The following is a 14,265-nucleotide window of genomic DNA, read 5'->3' as shown; positions in this document are numbered from 1 at the left end:
TTTTTTTTTTTTTTTTATGTTTCCTTTATCTCTTTATTTTTTCTTTTCTTTTCTTTTTTTTTTATGGTCAGCTCAGCCCACCCTGGGGGCGGGGCTGGCATGGCATGGGGTGCTGGGGATCGAACCAAGGTCCCTGCATGCTTGCCTAAGCTTGCCTAAGCAGGTGCTTTAGACCACTGAGCTATCTCACCAGCCCTGGTCAATGCTTTGATGGAGCAGACTAGCATCTGCTTAATGTAGAATATTATTCAGGGAAGAGGGCTTGACAAATGCCATTTCCTACATTCATAATTTAACAAATAGTTCTTAAGCACCTATCATGGGACAATACATGAAAAATTATCATGGTCCTTGACAGTAACAACAAGAAACAAAACAAACATATAATTAGGAATGAGATAGCTACTACAAGGCAAGGAACACCAGGCTCCAAGAGGAAGTGTACGCATACAGTATGTTGTGTGTGTGCGTGGGGGGGGGGTGACTACCTAGACCAGTGGACCAGAATAGGACCTGGAGAGGAAACAGTCCATCTGAGATCTAAAGGGTGAGCCATAGCCAGCTGTGCTCGGTGTGGCAGGGAATGAGAACATGGAGTCAAATGGAAACATGTACAAAGGTTCCAGGTGCAAATGAGCTCATTGTGTTCCAAGCTTAAAGAGGCCAATGTAGCGGAAGACCAGCAGGAGTGGGTGTGGGTTGGGTGGGTGTAAATGGAGGTTCAGGCAGAGGCCAAGTCACATGGGATCTCGTAGGCCATAGCAGGGAGTTTGGAGTTCACTCCGAATGAAATGAAGGAGTTTTTCAAAGTAAAAAAAACCCAAGAAACAAAACCAGTGATTCACCTTCTGAAGTCTTGCCTAGCATTGTACTAGGATACGACTTCATCCTATTAATCATGTGCAAACATACTCTATTCCTGTGTATAGGATGATGACTGAAATCTAGAGCTTCTTTGTTCTTGGCCATTCTCTGGGGCCATGGCAAGGAAATCAGATAGTTAAGAGGCTCTTAAGGAAGGAAGACCAGTTGCCAAATCAAGAAGGAACAGATCATTCCTTGTACTCTGAACCTATCCCCATCTCGCTCTCCAATGGGCTGAGGGTCAGAGGGGGCCCCCAGCCTACAGTAGGAGCTCAGATGTCCACTTAGGTTTCTATTCTCCACTCCTCACCCTCGTGCCTCGTTATGTGACTTCTTGGGATCACCTACCAAATAAATTACTTGTGTTCAAATAATTGTCTCCTGGGCTGCTTCTGGGGAAACCCAATCAATGTTAGGTTGAGTTTCAACAGAGAAGAACTTGCCACAATTCCTGGCATCCGTTAATTCTAGGCTTCCTTCCCTTAAAAAGGTGGATTGATGGTATCAAAGCTTGTCTAGTAAGCAGCTAGAAAAGGGAGACAAGCTTGGAGTCAAAGGAGGCTGTACAGCTTTTCACAGTTTGACTGGCTTCCTTACCACCTGATCAAATTAGACCTAGAAACTGAGAAAGTTACATTTTAAGAAAGAATATTTTGATATCCTGAACATAAATGTGAATGAGATAAGCTGCAGTGGGAAAAGGGACAAGAATATTAATGAAATCATTCAAAAGGAAATTTGTGTCATGCAGATGTAATACATGGCTTGTGGTAATAGATTTATCTGAAGTTTTTGTACTTCCTATAACCTCTGTGACCAAAGAGCTTTCATGATTTTTTGATGTTTGCAATCCAAATAATCAAAAGTTCACAAGTGAATCAGGGATAGAATGTTTGGCCTAGAAGAGGAAAAAAAAATACTCAAATTAAAATCCACATTCCAACACAAAGTTACACCTTTTTATTCATATACTCCTATGTGAATTTTTTCCCATGTTGTCTTACAATGAAGCAATTGTCCTGGACCCTAAATTTTGATTGTCCTAATGGGGTTTTAATTTTATTTTCTTGAAGTGGAGACTAACTACATTGGTTAGTTTACAGCTCTAGAGACCAAGTGATGCTCTTGCCTCTGCCTCTCGGGTAGCTGGGTATATAGGCATTGACACCACACTTAGCTCTTTATGGGACTTTTAAAGTTATAAATGGGAAAAATAGGAAAGAACATTTTGCTAAGGGCAAACCTTAACCAAGGACAGCGGTCCATACAATGATTTTGCTTTTGAGGACATCCACGGTGGGACCAAACCATATAAAATAAAATGGACACAAGCCGCAGTGGGTGAACTCCCAAGAGGCTGCACTCAGTCAAAACACTCTTCTATTGTCATCTTTTACCACATGTATGGAGTCTAACCCAACGCCACATCACCCAGTTCTTTCTTTGTTGTTGTTGCTTGGCTTGTTTTGTGAAACATGGTCTCACTGTGTAGTTCAGGTTGGCCTTGAACTCACTACCTAGCCCTCTGTGTGGCTCACTATGGCCTTGAACTCACAGCAGTATTCCTGTCTCAGCCTCCTGAGTGCTAGGATTTCAGGCATGTGCCACTATCCCTGGCCATATTACTCAAATCTGAGTTAATGTCAGGGCAAAATTTTGTTTTTTAATGGTGCCCAAATATTAATATTTGAAATAAGTGCATTTAGAAACCAAATATATCATTAAGTATTGTTCAAGTTTAATATATGAGACCAGGAGCAACTGGACTGAAGGATGAAGAGATTTAGGGGAAGGAAGTGAGGAAGTGAAAGAACTGAGAACTGAAGGAGTTTTTCTCAGTCAACTCCCAGCCTGGAACAGTCTCCTTAAGTGTATTTGGTTCAAGGGACCAATGAAATAATAGTAGGACATAAAAAGGGAGATGACCTGTGTAGGAAGTCACCTGTTATGCATTGGGCACAGGGTACGTGTATGCATGGCAGACCTTGGCAGTGACCATGAATGTGGCCCACTGCTGCTTCTTTAGGTAGCCGACATGTCAAACCTATGGGTTTTTAGGTGATGAAATAAAATGTTTTAAAATACAATGGAAAGTTTTCAGTCACTAACAGATTTATGTTCTGTGTGACTCTGCACATCAGGGCGAAGCTGTGTTGCCAAATATGTGCCCTGAAACAGGAACCTGCATTCGAGTGTGTGCTGAGAGGCGGATGAAGTCCTCCCATGTGGGCTGTCAAGAGTCCACCTCGAGGTCTCAGAGAAGCCAGAGTGATCCTAAGAAAGCATGAGGGTGGGTGGGTGGTAGAGAAATCAGGTCTCACTTGTGGGCGAAACAAGTCTTGGCATCTTGTTCAGGGCACATGTGTTCTTGTTCTTTTCTTCTCTTAGATTTCACTTCAAGGGGCCGGGGAGATGGCTCAGTGGAATAAATGCTTCCCTGGCAAGCGCAAGGGCCCGAGTTCAATCCCCGGTTCCGCAAAAAAAAAAAAAAAAAAAGATTTCACTTCAAGTCCCCAAATACCTCAATTTACAAACTCATTGCAGTCCAACCGGGGATTGAACTCGGGCCCTTGGGCTTGCCTAGGAAGCGTTTATTGCCAACTGAATATTTTATAGTCATGGCGAAGAAATGGCAGTTTTAAATCCTATCCTCGGATTTGGTAAGTGCACTTCAGAATCAGCGAAAGAAGCTGGCTGAACTTGTCCACCGGCTGACTCCTGAAGCACGCTGCTGCTGTCCAGGGCGCAGGACATGGCCGGGTGCTAGGGCCCGGAGGGGCTTGAGGCCTAGCAGGTCTGCGGAGTTTCGCACACTGATAGAAGTGATAGAAGAGCGAGGCTTGGGGCCTGGCTAGAGCCTGGCGCTCCTGCGCCTCTGCACGCGGCTGAGTGCTGTTTACCCCTGGGCCCTGGCCGCCCACCTCCTAACTGCAACTCTCATAACTTATGAGTCTGCGAGCATGAGGATGAGCACAGAACAAGTGGGAGAAACCGTAAGAAAAGGGGTCTCAGTGTGTGGCCCTAAGCCGTGGGTCTCCTGGAGACACTGGCTGAGAACTGACCTGGGTGAGCTAAGGGTGCACGCGGTATTTTCTTTTTCATGTTTCTCCCCCTCCCCCATTTTTTGTCTACCATTATGATATATTGCTGTTACAATAAAAATGGACTGGGGGAGGCATGGGAGATGGAGGGCTACCCAGTGCAGTTCATAGGAGCTCATAGAAGTAACGTCTGGGGCTGGGCAGCGCAGTTCGGCAACTATGATTGGTAACAATAAATCCTGCTTCAAAATAGATAGCGGAAAGGGGCTGGAGTGTTCCCAGTTATAAAGACATGAACATCTAGGTGGCAGATTGCCTCCGATCTGATCACTACACTTTGTATATATTTATCCACGTATCACAGTGTACCCTATAAATATGTGCAAGTGAAACAAATGATCTGAAAAATGGGGAAAAACGTTACCTCCTGGCCCAGATAATATTAAAGCCAAAATAAAAGGGCAGATCTTATCTGAGGCTAGAGGATGAGGAAGTGCCCTGGAGGAATTTGCTTGGGCGTGTGTGTCTGGCTCAGGAAGGCCCTGGGCATCCGGGGTCTCCCCCTGCCTCTCAGAGGCCCCTTTATCAGTTACCCAGGGTGGAGCCAGTGCCAGCTGGGACCAGCGGAGGCCGCGTGAGTGCCCCGTCAAAGCTTGGTTTCCGCGAGCTCAACCTTCTGTTTGTGTTGGCAGGACGGTCTGGCAGCTGGCCTGCGGCCTCAGGTGAGCATCCTGCTGTGCTGTTTTGCAGCTCGCCCGTGTTTCGTCGGGGACTGGAGCCCTTGGAGCGGCTGTGCTGACCGGTGCAAGCCGACCACCCGCGTGCGGAGGCGCTCCGTGCGCCAGCAGCCTCAGAACGGCGGCGCGCCCTGCCCTCCGCTAGAGGAGCGAGCCGGCTGCCTGGAGTACTCGACGACGCTAGGCCGGGACTGCGGGCACGCCTTCGGTACTGGCGCTCTCAGGGCTGGGCTGGGCTATCTTTGATGACTTTTTGGCCTCTTCGTCCAATAAAAGGTCATGAGCCGTGCAGGGAAAGTTCCACACACCGCAGGGAGCACGGTGGGCCAATCTGCCCAAAGTAGATAGGAAGCTCAGGAAACGCTTCATAGAGGAGCTGACGGCCAGCTGAGAAAGCCGCCTTTTCCCTGGCTTCCCTCAGCGTGTGTTTTTAACCCCATGGCCCATTCTCACTCTGCATGGCTCAGTAATAAAATAAGCCACATGTGTGCGCCCCACCCCGCAGCAGTGCTGGGAATTGAACTCAGGATGGCACCGTTGCCAAGCGTTCTTCCACTGACTATACTCCCAGCTTTATGCGCATGTGGCTTTTAGGTGACAGAGGGCATTAGGTGGGGTGTGTGTGTGTGCTATTTCATGCAGGCTGGTCATTCATTTCCACTGTGATTCTTCATTAAGTAGAAATCCTAATTTGCACACCATTTTTGCATACTCACAAACGTGCAAATGGGAGAAAAAAAGATAAATTTCTGAAGAGTGATAAAATGATTCCCTTAAAATACCTGCTTCTCCTCTCTAGCTGAAAGGACTGAGGTCAGTGTGACCTTATTTGTGATTTGAAAAGATTACTCTGCTTGTGAAGCAGCCAGCAGTGGGGTTAGAAGCAGGCTCACTCATGACCAGGAGTCCTGCGAGTCTCACAAAGAAAGAAAGAGTGGGCCAGTATCGATATACTGCTCTAACTGAACACAACACTGACAGACTGGGATAGCAAAGGCCCTGCGTTTTCATAGGAGCATAGAAAATTTCAAGTCAATACAACCTTCATCAGCCATTGAGTTCCTTCTTTTTTTCCACAGAAGTATTTACTGATAATTCACTTGATGCCCAGTGTGGGCCAGACACCTGGGCTATTGTTGGGGGAAGAGCTGATACAGAACTTACATTATGTAGATAACAGTCTAATAGGCAGGGGGCGCAACAATCATATGGCCCCAGGAAATTAATCCCTGAAATAGACAGCTGTGGCACCTGGGACAGATGTATTAGATGAATGAACAGTTCTTTGAAACCTAAGCAAGTCTGACAAGGTCTTAGGGAGAGGAAGGAGCAGGGGCTTCTCTGGAGGTGGGCTGGGAGGTGCATAAGCTGCCAGGGCAGACGGGTCCAGCCTGGTCCTCAGGTGCAGGGGGTTGAGGGATTTGGGGATGGATGACTGAGATTAAAGACACGACACAAGAGGCAGTAATACAGAAGGCCTGACTAGGCAGTGCTGGACAGGGTGGTGGGGAAGAAGAAATCCTTACAGCATGGACTGTCCAGTAAGAGATAGGCTGAAGCTGGGGCTGGGGTAGCATGCAGGAGAGGGAGATGGTACAGGGAGAGGAGGATTTACAAGGCACCTTACATGTCCAGGTGATGTCTAAGACAGCAGGAAGGGTCCGCATCAGAGATCTCCAAAGGGCAGAGCGAGCTTGGGATCTTTTTGCTTTTGATTGTTGCAGTGCTGGAAATTGAACTCGGGGAACTCAGGACAGTTGAACTCAAATTGAACTACATCCCCAGCTCTTTTAAAATTTTATTTTATTCTTTAATTTTATGTTGAGACAGCATCTTCCAATGTTGCTGAGGCTGGCCTTGATCTTGGAATCTTCTTGCCTCAGCCTCCCTAGCAGCTGGGATTACAGGTGTGTGCCACTGTGCAGGGTGAGCTTGGGCTCTGAAGGCCCTGTGTCTTTAAGGCCAGTAGATGCTGGGAACAGTGTCACAGGTATGCAGAGCAGACAGGCCTTTAAAAAAAGCTTTTTCTGTTCTTTCAAAAAACAAATCTGAGTTGGATGCCCCATTCTTAGGTTGTGGTGAAAAAATGGGCAAATTATGATTAGTTTACATATCCCTGGGGAACCCTGACTCATTTACATAATCCTGATTCATTTACATAATCCTGATTCATTTACATAACCCCAAGGGAAGCACAGGGCTCCTTTGAGAGTGAAGACTGCTTGTGGGGAGCAGAGACAGCACCCTGGACTTGCCCTTCAGAGCTTTAAAAGTCATTGAGGTGTTTTCTGCCGGTTTGTTGTAATCAATTCTGAGATTGGAAAGGTTTTCTCTGCCATGGATGGTGGCTGGAGCCTCTCACTGGTAAAGCAGCTTCGCTAGGTCTTGGGTACTTTAGTGCTCCAGACAGGATGCTCAGGGAAGCAGTTGTAGATTGCAGCCCTGTCCAGTCAAGTGCTCTGCAGGAACCCTGCAGAAGCAGCTAGGGGAGGACACTGCTGTGAGACACCGCTGAGCCTCCTCATCCCCAGTGAAGGTTGTTCTCACCCCTTTTAAAGCCCCAGGTCCCTTTACAACAGAACAAGGACTCTGGAGGATACAGAAGAGGACGCTAGGAAACATGGCCCAAGGGCATCTGCCAGCAGGGGCAAAAATGGCCTTGCCAGCCCCTGGGGCCTCCTTTCCTCTGGGTGTGTTGTGTTCCCCAATTACCCTTCTCCCCATTCCTGCACACTTACTGAGAGGATGAGCTGAGGCCAGCAGTCATCAGCCCTTAACCCCAGTTGTTAGTGACTCCAATTTATCTAGCAGGAGACAGCTGTACTTGGTCACCTTTCCTTTTAACATAAAATAATAACCTTCTGGTTTGGAAAGAGGAGGTGAAATGTCCACGTTTTTAGCCCTGCTTTGGTCCCCAAGGTCTTCCTTCCCTTGTGGGGTGTCTTGGGAGGGGTGAATCCTGTCATAGGCTGCCCAGGGAGGATAGGAGCTGGTGAGCAGTCCAGTCCTGTCCTGGGACCCTGCACCGGGAGCAAGGGCATCATGTCCCTGGAGACCATCCAAGGCCCATGGGTCGGAACCTCTGGGGCAGGCCCAGTGCTCTGATTTGCAGCAAGTTCCCCAGGGGATTCTGCTGCTCCCTGCAGTTCCAGGACCTCTGCTGTAGGCTGGGCGTGGATAGGTAGTGCAGCCTGTGTCGCAGCTGGCAAAAGTTTCCAGAGGACATTCTCTTACATGACAATAGTGTACCCAGAGGAGGATGCATTTTCTCCACCACAGAACTTTTCAGAACTTATAGTGACACCTATGCATATGCACACACACACACACACACACACACACACACACACACACTCTCTCTCTCTCACACAATTACATGTATACATACATGTTCACCCTACAAGAGGGAAATGATATGAGCAGTGTCCTCCCACTTTGTATGATTAGGTAGCCCCTTTCCATAGAGGCATCTCACTAAAATCACTAGTGTTCATGAAATGTTCTTTAGAATATGATGGCTAACTAGGGGAAAACAAGGACTGTAACATGAACATCTGATCCAATGAGTTCCTCAGGGCTGCTTGGGCCTTGTTTCATTCCAGCTCTTGTGTTCCTTTTTTAAATTAATTAATTAATTAATTAATATATATATATAGGATCTTACTAAGTTGTTCAGCTTTCTGCCTCAGCCTCCAAGGATGCTTCCATGCCCAGGTCTGTGGATTCATTTTTGTTTCACTGACATAACACCAGCACCCACCACATGCCAACACTGTGCTGTTTTGGGGAGCCAAACTTACAAAGCACCATACCACAGTTCATTAGGACTCAGCACGCTGAGTGCTACAGTGGAGCGATGCAGTCGGTTCAGGTGGAGTCCAGAGGAGGAGCGCCTGCCCCAGCCGGGTGCTGTCCAGCCTGCTGCTTGATCTCCTGTGCACCTGCTGCCTCCTCCCCTCCCCTCCACCAGCCTTCACAAAGCGGGCAGCTTTGTTTTCTGGCAAGCTCACATTTGCAAGGCAGGCAGCTTTTAGCGCATTTGTTTTCTGTGGCTGCAGTAATGGTTTATCAGAAATTTACTGACAAATTAAAACAACTGTAATTGTCTTACAGTTTTGTGAGATAGAATTCCAACACAAGTCTACCTGTGCAGCAGGGCTGTATTCCCTTCTGAAGGCTTGAGGGCGGCATCTGCACACTTACTTTTGCGTGGATAAAGGGGAATCCTTAGGATGAGGTGCAGACAGCAGAGCAGGTTTATGTTAAGAGTGGACCTCAAAAGGAATGACTCAGGCTTGGATATGTAGCCAAGCAGTTTCGAGCAAAGTGCTGAAGGTGCAACTTGGCTGCCGGTTGTTGCATGTAGTAAAACATGAGAGAAAAGAGAAGAGGAAGATGTTTAGGCCTAGTGGAATCGGGCTTTTATTAATTGGGAAATTCTTGGCCTACCAAAACAGCAAAGGTTTGTTACAATTTCAGCAGGTCCTAGAGAAAAAAAGAGTGTAGCTGCACAGCGCTCTAGTATCTCTGCCCCTCAGGCTGCTTCTCCGGTCTTCACAGGTGGCAACACAGGCTCTCTCTGTGCCTTCATTGGCACCACATCTCCCTATGACTAGATTTTTTAAGTCTCTTGTGATTATGTGGAGCCAATTTAGATAATCTGGAAGATTCTTCCTATTAAGCACTTCAATTTCATTAGTAATTTTAATTCTTCCTCACCATGTAACACAACATATCCATAGGCCCTGGACCTCTTTGGGGCTGTGGTTCTCTCTGCTGAAGGGAGGTGGACAGGAGGATTCTCCTGTGTTTACACAGGACACTGGATTTCTGGAAGCACTCAGCAAGTCTACCAGAACTTAATCCAGGCTCTCCTGACCCGAAACCTATGAGTTTTCTCCTCTTTGTGTTGTTTTTCTGTGAGCTGTCATTATGAGTATGAAAACTGTGATTGTAGGCACTAGTAACTAAGCAAAAAAATAAAGTCTCCATAAAGCCAGTAAATGAAACATGATCAGTGAAACTCTCTTGTTCAGGAGCAAGTAGCTGTTGATTTTTTCCTGTTCCACCTAATGTATGTGATTCCATTTCATCAGAAAAACAAAGATAAAGAGCTAAATTATTGAATTGTTGCACATTACTGATGTTTATAGGAATTTTCCTCCTAAATGGAGATCAGTGTGTATTATTATAAGCAGTAACTTTCCAGGTAACTGTCATTTGTCAGATTTCCCTTTTATTCTCTTCTGTACTATATCTACAGACCAGTAATCCTCAGCCTGCCTTTGTGGTACTCTATTGTGTCCTAGGGCTTATGAAATTCCTAAGGCAAATTTAATTTACTTTCATGTTCAAAGGAAATACGTGCAGTGCCATGCCTTTAAAAGTGGAAGTTGTAAAACTGAACAATGGCAGGCTCATAGATTGCCAAACAAGTTGGCAAATGGCCTGTGAAGACAGAATATATTACATTTGAATATTGTTGTCAGAAAGGGGAACGGAAGGGGAGCTAACATTTATGGACAGAGTTTGTCCCAGGGCACCCAGCTACATGTTTCTGCACATAGCACAAGTGAGGCTGGGACCTAATTTCTACATTGTTTGCCACTCTTAAGTAATGAAGTTAAATGTGTGGGGCATATTAAAAAGTGGTGCTGGGTTGGAGAGCTGCGGGCAATCTGGCTCCTGCTCTGCTTGCTAGAGACTCGTGTGTAGGGGTAGGGTGTCCTTGCGGTAGAACGTGACCCCGTCAGAGCCCTGAGCTGCAGGGGTGGAGAGAAAGCAGACCAGCTGCTGGGCGTCCCGGCCTACTCTCGCCAGGCACCATAACCATAGGCTGTGAACAGGGCGCAGAAACTCAGCATGGATTCTGAGTCTTAAAGGACAGAAGATGTTGTCCGTGCTCGAGCCCTTTCTGGTCATGGAACCTCCCTGAGTTTGAGGACTGCACTGGCACTCACACATCCATAGAGTTTTATGAAGGTTGGGAGTGTGTAGGAATTTACTCTGTGAGTGAGCGGGCTCTAACTGGCAGCAATCTGTGTCTACTCCAGGTCTGATGGGACTTGGGAGTGGAACAGGTTAACAATTTCCCTTTTCCTTTCTGAAATCTGACTTTGCATGGAGTGGTAATTTGGGCCAGAAAGGGAAAACAGATCAGAACTTGAATACTTCAAGGAACTAGGCTGCACAGAACCCGGCGCTCTGCAGTCTGCATCCTCATAGGGTGACCCCAAGCACACGCAGTGCCTGCCTCCGCCATATTTACATTTAAGCCTTCAACACTTTTGGAGCTATCCAAAAGTTCAAGACTGGCACCTTGAACTTTTGTACTGATACATGCAGTTCAAATTAGGAGGTCACATAAATGATTTGAGCAAAAGAAACACATCCTGAAATTTTTTTAGTCTGATATGTATGATACTGCAAGCACTTAGCAGTACCTTTATTCTTCACTTCATGAACAAACACATAATTGTGGCAACAGAATTAAAAACACATGGGAAAACCAGAAATCTTTAGATGTTTTTGTGGATCATTAAGTCTAAGAGACAGAAAAATCCTGCTATGATCTCCTCACCCCTTAATTTTGTGGATTTTTAAAATGTAAAAGTTACAGTTGCATTTAGAAAGCATTACATGCTTTTGGGGGAAACAGTTAAACATGTCAGTGCAGCAAGAAGGAACTGCACAAGCTGGGACTCTCAGGTTTGCTCTAGGGATGGATAATTTTCAGATTGAGGAGATTAGACACCAACCACATGAATCAGCAGCCACGCCCTGCAAGGTTTAGGAACAAGGACTACTTGGCATTCGGCTGCTCTAGTGCAATAAAAATGACTTCCTTAAGACAATCTAAAAAACGAGCTGAGGCCTGCCCTCTTGTGGCAGCAGAGAGCCGCGTGAGCCAGCCCCAGGCTTCAGGCATCCTCTCCTAGCCAGGGCCCTCCTGCCACCTGCTTCCGTGGATGCTGGCCCTAGCAGATCAGTCATCATCAGCTTCCATCTGCCTTTCATGGAGCTGTTCAGGCTCTGAAATAAAAAGCAGGAAGGGCTGCTGAGCTGGCTCCACTGCAGGGCTCAGGACAGTCAGCCTCTCTAACCAGAGTCTGCTTCTGCAAATGAGCCAACTAAGAACTTTAGGGGGGTAGCGGGAAGCTCTATGCTGAACTGCAGACTTATTTTCTGTGCCATTCCCAAAGGAACACAGTATCACAGCTATTCATTGGTGTTTATTTTGTCGTAGGTGTTATACATAATATCCAGAGATGATTTAAAACATTATGGTAGGAGGTCCATGGGCTATATGTAAATAGTGTACCATTTTATTTATGGGAGTTGAGCACCTGAGGATTTTGGCATTCTCTGGGGTTCCTGGGAAGAAACACTCCTGGATAACAAGGTCTGACTTTATAGGCACAGAAGACACAAGGACATAGGACTGTGTGCCTTGGGGGAGAGTCCATGATTTTATTCATCTGCTTACTGAACAACTGTTTATTGAGTGTGTAAATTGCGAGGGGTACAGTGAAGGACAAGGAAAACCCTGTCTTCTTGAGGTGGCATCAGAGTAGAATCAAGAAGTCACCTCCAGGTGCTACATATAGCAATGATGCATCTGTAGACTTAGTGATGAAGTGGGAACATGGCACACACACAAAACAGAAAAAGAGCTGAGCGTGGCAGTGCACAACTGTGATCCCAGTGACCTGGGAGTTTGTGACAGGAGCACTGGAAATTTGAGGCCAGCTTATGCAACTTAGTGAGGTCCTGTCTTGAATTAAAAAAAGAAAAAAAGGGCCGGGGAGATGGCTCAGTGGAATAAGCGCTTCCCTGGCAAGCACAAGGGCCTGAGTTCAATCCCCGGTTCCGCCGGAAAAAAAAAAAAAAACCAGACTGGTGATGTACTTGGTGTGAAGACCATAGGTGAAATCCCCAGTACTCATCTCCTGTCCTCCCAAAAGGACTGGAAACGTAATTCAGCGGTAGAGAGCCTGTGCGGCTCCGGGTTCAACCCCCAGGACAGTGCCACCCCACACAGCCAAGTGAAATGAAATAGCCCAGAGGCAGCAGGGGGAAGGATTCTTGGCTTTGTTGCTTTTTTTTTTTTTTTATTTTTTTTTTTTTATTTGAGAGAGAGAGAGACAAAGAGAGAGACAGAGAGAGAGAGTGTGTGTGGTGTGTGTGGCCAGCTCAGCCCACCAGGGGGCGGGGCTGGCTGGCATGTGGTGCTGGGGGATCGAACCGCGGTCCCTGATGCTTTGCTAAGCTTGTTCTAAGTAGGTGCTTTAGACCACTGAGCCATCTCTCCAGCCCTTTGTTGCTTTTCTTGACCCATCACGGCAGAGTCTAGGGCTGCATGGGGCCTCACTGACCTTGCCTGTACTGTGCAGCGCAGGGGGGTCCAGGCTGTGGCCCCAGAGCTGTGGGAGCACGCACGTATCTTTCCTTTGCTTGCTTTTATTCTTTCTTCTTTCTCCTGTCTGTTTTCCCTCCATCTTTTTCCTCTTTATTTTTCCTGTCTTTTCTTTTTTACTTCTTTTCCTATAATTACCTTCTCTTGTAAGCTCTATTTTCTCACCTTCCTTTTTTTTTTCCTACTGGTCTTTCTTCCTGGCTCCTCTCCGTTTCAGTTCTTTTCCTGCAGACAAATGTGCTTGTCAGCAGCTCATAGTCCCCTCTGTGTCATCTGCGTGTGCATAAACCTTTAAGTAATTTGGTTCTGCAGAACTGGTAACTTAGCCTCATTTCACTGCTTGATAGTGCGCCAAGTTCTTAGGGCTTATAAATGGAGACCTTTAGCCAGGCACGACAGCAGGCTTGATAAATCTTGTTCTGATTCCTTTGGCTGCATGGATTTTACATAATTTTCCCTTTTATAGTTCCTGCCTTTATAACTACCTCTGCATTCAACAAGGAGAGAACAAGACAAGTTGCATCTCCACAGTGGTCTACACGCCCAGAGGAGACTGGGTAATTTGGTCTTTTTAATTATTACTATTATTGTTGTTGTTTTCCAATCATTTAGTCAAGTCTACCCAAAAGACTTACTTGCTTTCTCTGTCTTCTTGTTACTTCTTCACTAACTTCCAGTTAAACATGACTCTTCACTAGAGTGTCTTAGGTACTTTTCACTTATTGCTGGGACAAACACTTGACACCCAAAGTGAAGGAAGGAAAGGTTCACAGTTGGTGGAGGTTTCAGTCCATCCTTGGCTGGCTCCAGGGCAGAAGGCAGCAGTTCCTGGGGGCAGAGAACAGTGGAGTTCGGAGGAAGGTGCAGCAGCCAGCATCTGTAAAGCCTCTCTCCCTTCCTTCCATGCTGAATGCATGATTGGAGCTCCACTGCGAAGATCAAGCACCTCTGAAGCGGCATGGCTGCAAAGGGGTGTGGGGAAGACGGAACCCCTCCAAGGAAGTGGGGCACAGAAGCCTTCCTCAACCCCTTTATATGCCTTCCTTGTGCTGAGCTTCCACAAGTCGAGACAATCTATCAACCACCACAGTGAGAAATTACTTGTCCTCACCTTCTTTTTGTGGGACTATAAAGGTTTATGTCTCTAAGGTCTGATCTCCAAGAAACAGCTACATAAAAAATAATCTTCTTTAAGAACATGAGGGCT

At 46.5% G+C, this 14,265-nt stretch overlaps 1 protein-coding gene across 1 annotated transcript in view; it reads left to right on the top strand.

The window, feature by feature from the left end:
* Sbspon (somatomedin B and thrombospondin type 1 domain containing) overlaps positions 1 to 14,265 on the top strand; it is a 26,182-nt gene that overhangs the window by 7,536 nt on the left and 4,381 nt on the right. The window contains exons 2-3 of the mRNA XM_004637546.3: positions 4,656 to 4,850; positions 13,525 to 13,615. Coding sequence (XP_004637603.1) covers positions 4,656 to 4,850; positions 13,525 to 13,615 — 286 coding nt within the window. The remainder of the gene's footprint in view (positions 1 to 4,655; positions 4,851 to 13,524; positions 13,616 to 14,265) is intronic.

This window comes from Octodon degus, unplaced genomic scaffold (genome assembly GCF_000260255.1).
Source record: "Octodon degus isolate 3935 unplaced genomic scaffold, OctDeg1.0 scaffold00091, whole genome shotgun sequence".
Classification (NCBI taxonomy): domain Eukaryota; kingdom Metazoa; phylum Chordata; class Mammalia; order Rodentia; family Octodontidae; genus Octodon; species Octodon degus.
Note: the sequence above shows the minus strand (reverse complement) of the source record. Positions and strands in the feature narration are given on the sequence as shown.